General features: G+C 37.6%; 1 protein-coding gene and 1 long non-coding RNA gene across 2 annotated transcripts; both read right to left on the bottom strand.

The window, feature by feature from the left end:
* Nucleotides 1–757: 757 nt before the first annotated feature.
* On the bottom strand, nucleotides 758–2,321 carry LOC112570604. The gene is made up of 2 exons (XR_003100658.1): nucleotides 2,163–2,321; nucleotides 758–1,082 (listed from the first exon to the last, which is right to left on the bottom strand). It is a non-coding gene; the product is annotated as an uncharacterized LOC112570604 (long non-coding RNA).
* Nucleotides 2,322–7,325: 5,004 nt separating this feature from the next.
* LOC112571283 (maleylacetoacetate isomerase-like) lies at nucleotides 7,326–12,344 on the bottom strand. The gene is made up of 8 exons (XM_025250175.1): nucleotides 12,269–12,344; nucleotides 11,539–11,590; nucleotides 10,864–10,931; nucleotides 10,587–10,667; nucleotides 9,869–9,946; nucleotides 9,278–9,401; nucleotides 8,942–9,044; nucleotides 7,326–8,502 (listed from the first exon to the last, which is right to left on the bottom strand). Exons 1-8 carry the CDS (start codon nucleotides 12,278–12,280, stop codon nucleotides 8,373–8,375), a joined length of 648 nt encoding a protein of 215 aa, XP_025105960.1. The 5' UTR covers nucleotides 12,281–12,344; the 3' UTR covers nucleotides 7,326–8,372.
* Nucleotides 12,345–12,511: the final 167 nt, after the last annotated feature.

The raw sequence follows: 12,511 nt of genomic DNA, 5'->3' as shown, positions 1-12,511 counted from the left end.
TCTTAGTCACATAACGCTGGTCTGGAAGTGTCCACAGGATCCAAGACTGAGGACTGCACCTTCTGTGTTCATGATGGATATGGTGCTCCTCTTAAATGACTTAACGTTGGTGCGTCAGTGAAGATGGACATGACAAGAATTATCTCAAAGAGAGAGAATACTTCTAGTCTCTATGGTGGTCTTGTGCTGTCAGGTTAGATTGCTTGTTTGCAAGTAAAGTTCGGGAGAACATGGACTCATCAAAGAACCATATTCAACTGTTTTGCATTCTGCTGTACGTATATTGCCACGTTCAGTTGATGTTATTTTTACAAATGCACAGCTTATATAAACAGTTGGCATAAATGCATGTCTGTTTACTTTCTGGAAGTGTATTCAGAGGGACGTATGCGTGTGAACGTGTGAATGCGCGCTAAGGCCTTTCACAACGTGGATCGCTTTCAACGGATCGCTGACCATCTTTGAAGCTTCTGAACCAAATTTTACCTGGGCTTCTCGTTTAATCACCCCAGACAGCCACCTTACTCATTCAAGTAATTTCTGTGGACGAATGTCCATTGAAAAAAAAACGAGGCAGGTTCGTTGATTTCATTGCACGGTCAATGTAAAAGTGACGGTCAATGTACGTCTCGCCACATAGACCCATAGGGCGGTTAGGCGCCTTTAGATTAGCTGTAAAGTTACCCGCAAAGCTGAAAGGTTTGGTAAGGATGAAAAGACTACAAAGGTTTTTATACACAGAGATATAAACAATTCATACAGTTCATAAGTTATATATTTTTCGAAAAAAGAACCTAATACATTCTCTTTAGGGTTTTGCAGGCAATAAAACATCGCAGTTGAAAAACAGCAACTGATCTGACTAATAATCAGCGCACAAGTCATTTCTCATGGCCTCGATGTGGCGAGAGGAGGTCACTTGCCCACTGGCAAACCGGCAGCATCGTAGCACTGAGAGTCGCAGCCTGAGTTCCTCCAACAACACTGCTCAGCGGCACCACAGTCCCTGTTGGTGTCACAGCGGCCGTCACCAGCGTTGCACTGATTGGGTCTCTGGTTCGAGGTATCGTGAGGACAGGCAGCTGCACACAGGATACAATCAGTACACCAACGGTTCGATTTGACCTTTGTCAGCATTTAATGAAGCATTGACCAGTTTCTTCTCTTAATATTTTTTTATTAATTTTTGAAAACTGTGTCGGTTATATTGTGTTTCGGAGCATCGTTCAGTCGTCGTCTCAAGCGCACATCGACTTCGCTGGATGTGGTAAAAGTAGTCGTCAGAACTTTGCGTTCACACAAGCCAAAAGAGATTTCTGAAAGTTAAAGTCGAGAAAATGACCTCAGTTCACGTTAGCCCCACTCCCTATCTCGCTCCCCCACCAGCAGTCTCGCTAGAATGCGTGCAGTGACACTTGTCTCTGTGGCTGAACTCTCCACCGTTGAAGTTGTCTGTGCATTTCAAGTCCGTACTTTCAAAGCTGAGAGTGAACTTTTTTTAAAATTCCGTATTGCTGGATTGCTCATTTTCAGTGTTGGTTATTGGTATATGTGCGTGTGTGTGTTTTCGTTTGTACCTGGAAAGTACACTGAATTTGTCTCGCTCCTGATAGACATTGTCTAGCTGCGTAATATGAAAACTTGTTGACTGAGGTGACGCGCCTAGTTTCACAGAACCTAACCCTAACCCTAGCCCTAACCCAACGACCAAGTGTCGGCAGACTTTGTCAAGATCAGGTGGACTCTCCCCCTCCCCTTCGCTTTAAAAAAAAAATGTTTTTTGTGTGAGTTTGAAGCAAGGTTGCTGTTAAAAGAGAATACAACCTACGAGGTGTTAACAGCTTCTGTTTGTATATTTATTTTCTTGTAGGCCTGTCGGAGACAGCCCTTTTTTTCTAGATATTTCATGCACCGCTTACGATACTTCACGTTCCGACAAAAAATTAAAAACTATTTTCAACCCCGTTGCCTCAAATATTCTACATCCATTGTTTCCATTCATTGTAAGCAGGGACAACACGGGGATTTACAGTCAATTCATCATTACAGTAAGAGAATTTCCACAGACGTTAAACATTATTTGATTAAATGTTAAGCATAATGTAATAAAGGGTAAACCCATCCTGCTGTTAATAAATAGAAGAAACAGTTGTGACACTCACAGATGCAGCTGACTGCCAGGATAACAGCGAGAGCAATGTAGATGGCCTTCATGTTGAGTTTTCGTGGCTAACAGAAATGTTTCTGTGGAATCATTCAGTCGCCTTTTATAACGACAGGTTCGTGATGAGGATTTTTTCGGAGAAGTAGGGCTGACTTTAAGAGAAGTGATGAAACACAACAGATCAGTACCTTCAGACAGGTAAAAGGCCTACAAAGGTAAACGGCCGAGAAACGTTTGTGACGTCACAAATTTAACGGCCTAGCAAAGGACAAGTAGGTCCGTGTTCATCGACGACGTCATATGCGTTCTAAGACCCGTTCTAAAAGTAAGACATTTGAATTCTCGTCAATTGTTTCTTCTCTGCTGTACGGCAGTATGTATGTTATCAACTGAAATAATAATGAGCACGTGATCATCATCGCTGAGCAGGTAATTTTATCTCTCAAATTATGACAGCGTTAAGAGTGGCGATGTTATAAATGATTAAAGTTCTGGAAAAATAGTTGTTGTACTAGTTCCCACAATGTTAGTCCTTTTTCACACCCTTTCCTCCCCCATTTCAGCTTGTTGCTCCTTCCCTGCTCGTCTTCCTTTTGAAAAATCACGATGTTTTAATTCAGTCCTTGTGATTTGGTTTGTTTGAGCTTTTCTGTATTTGTTTTTATTCATCATCGGTGCTGTTGTTTATTCTTCCAGGGTTCCCAGGGATCAGGGATGGTGCCAAAAAAGGACCTTAAAAGGACCTTTCATGCATTCGAAAGGACCTAAGTTGACAGTCATCAATGCTTAAGTTTTTCTTGTGTGGTCGGAAAGATGTATTATTTATGAATCTGTGTCTTCTCTATGTTCTCAATACAGTGTATTCTAGTAATAAATAATCAAAGAGTTAATTTGATGCCTGTCTGCCATATTTAGATTAGATAACTTAAAAAGTGTCCTTAGCGCGCTGATAACATACACGTTAATGTTCCAATTTTCTAGAAATCTAAGTAATAATATTGCAAAACCTGAAAGCCATTCTTTGGTGTAATACAAAAGTCAGTTCACGTGTCTCTCTCTCGCACAAGACACACTCTAATGGAAGAGAGAGATAGAAATAGAGCTATGCACAGTAGTACTAGAAGATCAAAGTTCAAGAGAGTAAGTTTCTAAAGAACTTTGAAAAAAAGAGCGTTTTTTGCGAATACGGAAGGCAACTAGTGTTGTACAGATGTGTAGACCAAACATTTTCTTGTGATACAGGAATGCAAGATGGAGGATCGATGAGGAATGAAAAGAGTGGGATCCTAATGCTAAACCAAAGATGGAATGATCTCAAACTGTAAGATTACAGCCCATTTATTTTTAACTTGAGATATTATTTAAGCATTCTTATTACACATACATGTACACATGCAAACATACAATAAACAGCATGATATACTAATACACATAAGATTAAGATTACAAAATGACAAAGCAATCCATCTACTATAAGCAAAGTTTCATTGATGAAATTCAATTCTTTGTCACCCCTACAGCTTTACCAAATAAACAATACAATTTCTTTACACAACCTAATTTCCTCTAAATAGTTCTGGTTTTTTAACATGTTCCATAGCATACATGTACAGAATTGTGCAGGCTTATTTAAACTGAAATAAACATTAATTCTGAATGTCACAATTCAACACTTTTAATTTCTTCCTGTAATTATCATGTCTGACTGAATCTTTGTTATCTCCTTCTTCTTGTCTTTGGCTAACAACGCATGTTGTTAGATCTTTCAATAGTGAAAAACTTGTTTGCTCTTCAGCCTGGAACTATGTCTGTCAGCCAGTTCCAGCAGTGTCGTTCTTCGGCACTGGTGGTCTTTAGCCTTTTTGTGAGTATTACCAGCTCATCTCCTAATCTCTTTCTGTGGACCTGCTTTTCTTCTGTTTTCTTTGCTGCTTCTGCTCAGAGAGGTAACGTTCATACCTGCCATAGGCACTAGAACGGATATCATCAGTGGTTTGGAGATCTCAACATTTTCCACCCTCCCACACTGTGAATATGATCAGAATTACTCTGCGTGCTTTTAGTGCAGTCTGACTAAGATTGTCAGCTACTGTTTCTTTGTTGAATGAAAATCCTCTTCCACTGTAGCTTGACATGAGAGAGTAGGAGTAACTGTCTGACAACAGACACAACACCTGAACTCTGCTTTCCAGCAAGGGCATCATAAAACCAACTATCCAGTCTTTGTGTCATAGGGTCAAAAGCCTTACTACCACACTCACCTGCAGGAACTGTCAAAAATTACGGACTCTGACATACCTTGTCAAAGTCACATCATCAACCTTTCACACCTTGGCAATACAACAAAACCTTTTCATTTTTTGTATTGATTTGTCTTTTTCCCCATGGTCTTTGGGTTTAAGAAAGTTATGTTTCTCACTAGGGTGTACTTCAGTGGAATTATCCTGCAATTTTAGAAACAACTGCTTTCAAAAAATCTCTGCATTCAGCTCTGAAGGCCATGAGAGTTCCATCGTTTACTGATGACTGTTTCTTAGCTACAGCAGTAGTCTATCAACCCTGAAGCCAAGTTCGATCATGCTCAGATTGACATGGTTAGAACTGTTGCATATATCAACCTGCACAAGTTGGAGGGCAGTTTCACATTATTAAGTACATTTGACTTGATAAATTGTGCATCAGATTTTTCATAATGTCATGTAAGTCTAAACAAAGGAAAGGAAGAGAGGCTGATCAGCTTGGTATTTTCTCAAAAAGGTTCAAGTATACTGGCAATTAAACTAAAGAAGCCAGACGACATGAAAGCAAGGGTAGATAAGACTCCAGCTTTTACAATATCAAAAGATTTGTTCTTTTGCAATGTTATTTTTTTTCTCATTGCAGCTTTGACAAATTTTCCAAGTATGGAAGCATAACAATTGCTTTTTCAGCAACAGAATGTTTTCAAGCCATCGTGAGCACAGAACTTGGCTGGAAAAGATGTGGAACCAGTTACTTTATATAATCTTCTTCTGCTGGGCTGTCTCTGAACAAGATATAAGCAAGATGTAAAAATGACTCAAGCTCCCATTGAGAAGCCTCGCACCACGCCTAAATGCATTGTGCATAACATGGAGTCCACAGCTGCCCACATTTAACAAACCAACATTGTGATGTAATCATGTCGTTATTTAATTTTCTCAAGAAGGTTTAGGTTTACAGAAGGTCATCCATAAAATTGAAGTAAATTAGCTGCTTGAAGTTTGATTCGCTAATACCTTACTGAACTTTTGTTGAGGTCTATGGCGCGGAATGACCAAAAATTCCGAGGTCAGGTAATGAGTCCTTACAGCATTGTCACTCAGTAACGAACATGGAAATCCAGCTTTAGTTTGAGTCTTATGGTTAGAAGATTCATCAACAAAAGAACATACTCAGGCGACGAATTTACACAGTCCAGAAGCAATTTCGAAAAGTGAGGAGCAAGCCCAATGAAGTTAGATAACTGGCTTTTGTTTGACCGCACTTAAATTCTGCAGCTACTTGGCTGTCTGGGACATAAGTCGAAACAGTTCAGCAGACTTTTCAGCAGATCTGAAACTGTAGTGTGATTCCACAATCTTGAGAGTCCAAGATCTCTGCCTTCAATCGTTCATTGCTCATCACGAAACCTATTCAAAGAAAACATTTAAGTTACCATTATGTCTGTAAACATTATGTTCTGTCTGAATAAAAGACAGGTTTCAAAAGCAATAATTAATGGACATGATAATATAAATAATACTAAACTAAGTTAAAGTATAAAGATGGCAGCATAGTTGAAAATGAAGTTATTTTCAGCTAACTGATTTAGCTTTAATGTTAAATTGTTTGATTTTAAAATCCAAAAAATAATGTATTTGCTGGTAAAATAGGATAATAAGCATACATTATTATTATACTTCTTTTTAATCTTTCCTGATCAGATGCCAAAAATTCAGATCAATTTTCTGCAGCAAAGCTAGTAAGATTCGTGATTGTATAAAACTCTATTTGTAGTTCGAATCATGAGAAAATGAAAATCTCAACTTTTTAATTTAATAATTCTTTGCTATTTACTGATCTTTAAGCTATTGGCTTCACCGTAATTAGACGATAGGCTTAATAAAGAGTGGAAAAACCGCAAAATGTTATGCACGCTTTAATTTAATGTGTTTTTTCTAAGTACCACATCGTTAACTAAATGAATCGCTAAAGATAATAATTGTCAACTTACTGGACACACTTGCAGAGCTGGTCGTGCCGTCTGATTTGAGCGGCTGTGGATGTTCTCGATGACGAAAGTAATCAGTTACACAAAAGCGCGGCATCTTTCAGAATATACTTTTATTTGCCTTTGGTGTCTTTCGGTAACCATGTGCTGTTTCAGAACACTTTGCCCATTGATGAAAGATTCAGAGATATTTTGCAGGCAGCACATCGTGCCAAATGTTTATTGCTCGAGTCTTTTATTTAACCAATCTTTATACTTGTCTTCTCTTAGCCACTTCTCCTGAAAGAGCACTTCCCCGGCATCTTTCAAATGTTAGGCAGACAGAATTGTGTCGACACGACGAGAGTGAACTCGCGAAAGGCCGAAACGGACGTTCCGCGCGAGCGAGACTGGGTAGTCATGTGATTAAAAATAGCAATGCAGCGAAAATCGTCGGTATTTTGCGCCAAGTCTACTCCGGAAATAATTTGTTGTATATTTTATCGATAAAAGGACTTAAAGGGTCACAGAGAAAATGTAAGGGAAAAATCCTGTGTGAGAATTTGAAAGGACCGCATGGCAAATAAAAGGACTTGAAAGGCCTTTTGGCGAAAATTCAATATAAAAGGACTTAAAAGGACCTTGCAAGGACCTGGGAACCCTGTCTTCTGTATTTCATATGTTTGTTTTTCTGTCCATCGTATGTCTGCTGCCGCTGCATCGGTTAGCGCCCGTCACCAATACAGTGAAGGTTGGCTGTCCCGGGTTCATCTCTCGTCTCGGGCACGCTGTTCATTCTCTACATGTGGCATCTGTTCACAGGGCTTGCTTCCTTGCCATGATTTAGCCTCGGTTGCTTGCTCAGCGTAAAACACTAATTCGCTCTCGTTTATGGTCTGTAACAAATTGTAACTAATTTACAAAGCAAGAACAAAAAATATTCTATGCAACTCATTTTTTTCGTACGTTTATTAGCAATAATGCTTTGATTCTGTAACTTAAAAATCAATGACAATTGAAGAAGAATCACAGATCAGTCAAATGGAAGTTCTTGGAATATTACGAAAATGTACCATGCATGTTTATCAAGCATCACAGATTATAACTGGCATACTTTAGATTACCTGAGTAGTTTAGCTACACATGAGCTGAATTTAACAACCGCTCTCAAAATAGCAAGCAAAAAAGTCTGTTTATACAGTCATCACATTATGTGTAAAATGCAAATTTCATGCTGACAAGGTTAACAACAACGGCCATCATTACATATTTCTGGCCAAGAACCATGTTTACAAAAGTCACAGCTATGTCTGACTACAGGTGCATAACAAATAGCCAGTGATAATAACAAATATCATCAGCCTTGCACTAAGAAACAACCTGGTGAATGACAGCAGAAACAGACTAACTAAATGACACTGCAAAAGAGTTCAGGTACCGTCTACAGGCTGGACAAGGGATGCACTTAACCATGTGTATGTTTAAGTCACAGAGCAAATTACCATTTCTGTTCTTTTACAGAAAAACAAAACAAAAAATAAAAAAACTGAAAAACTGAGGCTAGTGGTGGACTTAGCTGCTAAATCATGCCTACTTCTTAGCATAGTTTTGAAAGAATAGAGATATTTTGAAAAATAATTAAGGATCCAAATTAGGACACATAAAGGTTTAAAGTGGAACATGAAGCAGGCATATACTGATGGGGAAAGTAGGGAGAGGTGGCCACCCTGGTCTCACTAAGAACCAACACCATGCAGTCTCTTGCTGTTTTTCTTTACTATTGAAAAGTGGAAATTCTTGTGGGCGGTTTTTGAAATGGTTTTGCCCGGGCGAGGGAATTAACAACAATTATTGTACAAATTCTTTAGTCTCCTTTTGATTTATCTTCTAAAACAAATGAACAAGCATTGCAACTGATGGTGACAAAGATGTGATGATTGATTTGTTTGTCCCAGGTGCTGAAAATGCTGACGTGAAGATCATTTATCTGTAAAATATTTATTTTGCTTGCTGATCGTCTGGAGTGTCCGGCTGCCTTGTTTCATGAGCAGTCACAAAGGCTGGCAAGACCTCTAAGGCATCTTTAATTTTGCTTATTGTTGGATATTTGCTCATGTCCACACCAAACCTGAAACATTAAAAAGTAACACAAACATTACAGTTCTAGTAATATGGAAGGCAAACGAGTTACATTTAATCTTTTTGAAATCATGTGCATAAGACAAGTTCACAGGATTCAATAGAGGATAGGTGGCGGATATGGAAAGGGAGAAAGTTCCATTGTTTCGCTGCACAATAGCTAAAATTCCTGTGGCTATATGTTGTTTTGGTGACATGAACAGTAAGGAGACCTCTAACATATGACTAGTTCCCTGATCTTCTCATAGGTCAAGACTATGACAAAATTGCTCAAAACATTCTATCAACCACTTCACCATTGTTATACCTCTTATTTACAGGAGGAAATAAAACTGCAGCATATCAGATCATGACTGAAAGAAGAATGACAAAGAACAAGAAGACAATGGAAATATTTATGGGAACACCAAAGACCATAAAATATTCACCTGATTGCATTTATAACTTGTGGAACAAGATATATGTCTGCTATTGTCACTTCATTGCCAACACAATAGCGACCTGCTGTGTCTTGCAGCGTCTGCTCCAAAGCTGTTGAAATAACGCATTTTTATATTCAGAACTGCTAAAGTATTTTTCATATTCAGCTATTAAAATGGTGGTCATTTCTTCAATACCATTCCTCAACCAAAATCATTTCCACTTTCATTAAGAGATAAAGAAAAAAAATTGTCTTCATCATTAGTAAAAAATATTTCTAAGATGCTGTTTGTCTAGTAATCCTAGTTAACAACATTTAGAAGTAAATCAAAATAAATTCTCACCCACAAAGGCGTCTGATATCATGGAGCATGCCCATTCCTCTTTCTTGTCACCAAATACCTTAAGTATCCTGGAGGTCTGAAGAGGCTGGATGCCAGAGTTTATCACTTCTACCAACATGCGAGCCTTGCAAAATTAAAATAAAGCAGCTTTCTTATAAAATTAAATAATTAAAGATTAAGTTCGTATGTTTGCTAAAGCAAACTGCTTGCACTCATACACTATTATTATTACATAATATGATCTAGGCTTGTCTACCACTGGGATTCACACTTCTGTTAGAGGCTCTGAATTTATAATATGTCCATGCTTTTAACACCCAGCCACGCCTTATCAGCAACTAATACTGTCTCCAAGTGTCTCTATGGACCACATACCACACAGCCTGGTGACTGAAGCAAATCTTGTTAGCTACACCAAGTATAACAATTTATTTACCACTGGTGGTTATCTTAAAGTACAAGTGGTAAGTGTACAAGTAGATTTTGTATCTGCGAAAGAATAAAGATAGCCCTCAAAAAAGTACACTCTTTAATGTTTGTAGCTAGAAAAAGTAAACTACAAAGTCTAGATATTTTACTTGGTGAACAGACCTTTGCTCTATCTTTGGGATCTTTCGGCAAAAGTGGGGGATCTGGTCGGGTCTCATCCAAATACTCAATTATAGGAACCTGTTAAAATAATAATAAAAAATTGCACAGTCAGGTATGATAGATAAGACTTAAGATCATGGTTTATAAAGTCATATGTATAGAGAGACATTTCTCAAAGGGTAAGTATAACCACATGCTTAAACTTCGTATGCCATGAAAGCAGGTGCTAATGACCAGACAGCTATGCAGAAAGAGAACAACTGACATATCCTAAATTGTAAGAAATGCAAAACAAAAATGGCTTTCAGAAATCATTGAACTACAAGGATAAACAGCATTCATGAAAATAGAAAGAAACAAAATCATTTCAGTAAAATGCTAGTTAAAAAATGCATTAACATACATCAGAGAGCTAAGCTGAATCCATATGCCTTCTACTATTTTCAGACGTTAATTTAAAATTCCATATTTAATGGACAAACACTGTTTATATTAATATTAATACAATAGTACAATTTCAGATGACTTTTTACTCATAATTGCTTTCATTTTTAACAGTGAAAATAGTCTTTTAAGCATGATATTCACTTGAAAGTGGCTGCACGTACACCAAATAATGCATGCTCTTTCCTGCAGGTGTTTTAATGCTCCCACATTTTGTTCATACAGCAACAAATGTATTGAGTTTTTTGTATATGTCAGATTCAACATCACTTACTGACTGGCTGAGTACAACTCCATCAATAAAAATTGCTGGAACCTGGGACATGGGGTTGATTTTCCTGTACTCTTCCTTAAACTGAAAAATATAAAAATTTCAAAACAGGATAGTTCATATGGTGATAAAGATAAAATCTGCCTGAGGAATCTGAATATTTTTGGAAAATGCAACAGATTTCTGTTGCTATCTTGCAATAATGACAGTCTGAATGCCTCTCAACCAAAGGTTTAAAAACAAAAAACAGCAACCCCAAGGCATTAAAAATTATGATTACCTGTTCTCCTCCATCCTTGGTCAAGTTCACAGGAACATATTCATAGTCCACTCCTTTCAAAGCAAGTGCTGAAAAAAAGTGTTAAATTGTTAAAGCTAAATGAGAGCTTTTTCAGCATGGCTTGAATTTCTGAAGATGTGCTTGAACTTAAAAAGGGACCAGCAGCAAAAAGAAAAAAGGTAGTTTATTCCTTACTACTCCTCAGGGAGCATAGTTTTTGAGAAGGCCTTTGACAGTGTAGCCAGGGACATCATCTGGAGGCTGCTGATACACTATTCTATTCTGCCTAAACTCATAAAAATATTCCAGGGGTCATATGAAGACTCGTCCTTCCAAGTTACCAGCAACAGCAAACTCACTAAACCTTTTGTAATGAAGACATGCATAAGACAGGTTGTATATATTATCACCAACAAGACAAAAGGTGGATTAACAAAATTTATGTGACGTAAAATTACAACATATTTTTTCTGAGTGTTATCTACTTGCACTATACAACAAGATATACATAACTATACACTCCCCTAATTTCCAAAAGGTGCCAGTCATTTGTTTTCTTAAACAATTAGAGCATCTGCAATTTTGATATAAGATTATATCTTCATTGTTCATGAAGCAGTTCATGAAAGTGCTATTTGATAAGTATCAACCATGACTATTCTCCAACAAACATACCTATTCGCACTCTCGAAGAACAGGAGCTCTTCCAGTAAGAATATAGAAGAACCTTTGAAAAAAAAAAGTGCACATGATCATACAGAAGAGCATAATTTTTTTTTAACAACCGAAGTTAGGCCTATAGTATGTTATATGATAGTTCCATGGCTTCACCATTTCGGCATCAATTGTAGAGAACGAGATGATATGATAGAAAGGAGATAATAATAAGGATACTTATTGCTTGTCATATCCTAGCCAATTTGCTGTACATGCCCTTTGCAGAGTAGACCAAAAAAAAAGGGGGGGGTAACAGTTTCAGTATCACCATCAGACAGCTGTTTCATTTAGGTCACATTAATAGGAATCATTGACACAATCTGAAGAGGCAGATGGTCCATTTTATGTGTGGACTGTGGAACCAAAGTACTGCTTTAAAAGTTTGGATACTTAATTCGTCATTCCCACTAAAGCTAATGATCGAAAAGCATGGCTTATATCGACCTTTGCATCTGTTTGTATTTTGGTGAATCGAAGATCACTAACTTTATTGAAGTTCTGAGAATCTGCATTAATTGCCATTATTCATTGGAATACTTACTCTTGTTCACCAGTTCTTAGTAAATAAATTATTTTACTATAACACGTCCGGATTAAAAAAAATTACATAATTCATATGTCATATCGAATCCTTGATCAGTCTTGCTAAGTTAAGCAAAATTAACATGAAAATCCCTTTTTTCTTCACCTTGTCAGTCATTCCGATGAAGATATGTTATCACTGACCTATGACCACCACCGACCCAATCGTCTTCTTACGCGAGTTACCGTTCTTGATCGACGAAGACGTCCTTTGACAATGAGAATATTGCAAGGTCTTCGATCGCTACTGTTTTGTTTTGTTTCTTACAAATTGCTTATTCCGAACTATTTCATTTGTAGCTTTATTGTTGAAATGTCTCACAAAATGTTAACTGCGCCCACACCCACC

The sequence above is a fragment of the Pomacea canaliculata genome, linkage group LG8 (genome assembly GCF_003073045.1).
Source record: "Pomacea canaliculata isolate SZHN2017 linkage group LG8, ASM307304v1, whole genome shotgun sequence".
In the NCBI taxonomy this organism is placed as follows: domain Eukaryota; kingdom Metazoa; phylum Mollusca; class Gastropoda; order Architaenioglossa; family Ampullariidae; genus Pomacea; species Pomacea canaliculata.
This window is presented reverse-complemented; position numbering and strand designations above follow the sequence as displayed.

Coding starts and splice junctions, on each gene's coding strand:
- LOC112571283 (XM_025250175.1), bottom strand. Junction 9,947..10,586: donor GAGTTGTACTCAGCCAGTCA/GTAAGTGATGTT, acceptor TTATTTTAACAG/GTTCCTATAATTGAGTATTT. Junction 9,045..9,277: donor GATATCAGACGCCTTTGTGG/GTGAGAATTTAT, acceptor TTATTTCAACAG/CTTTGGAGCAGACGCTGCAA.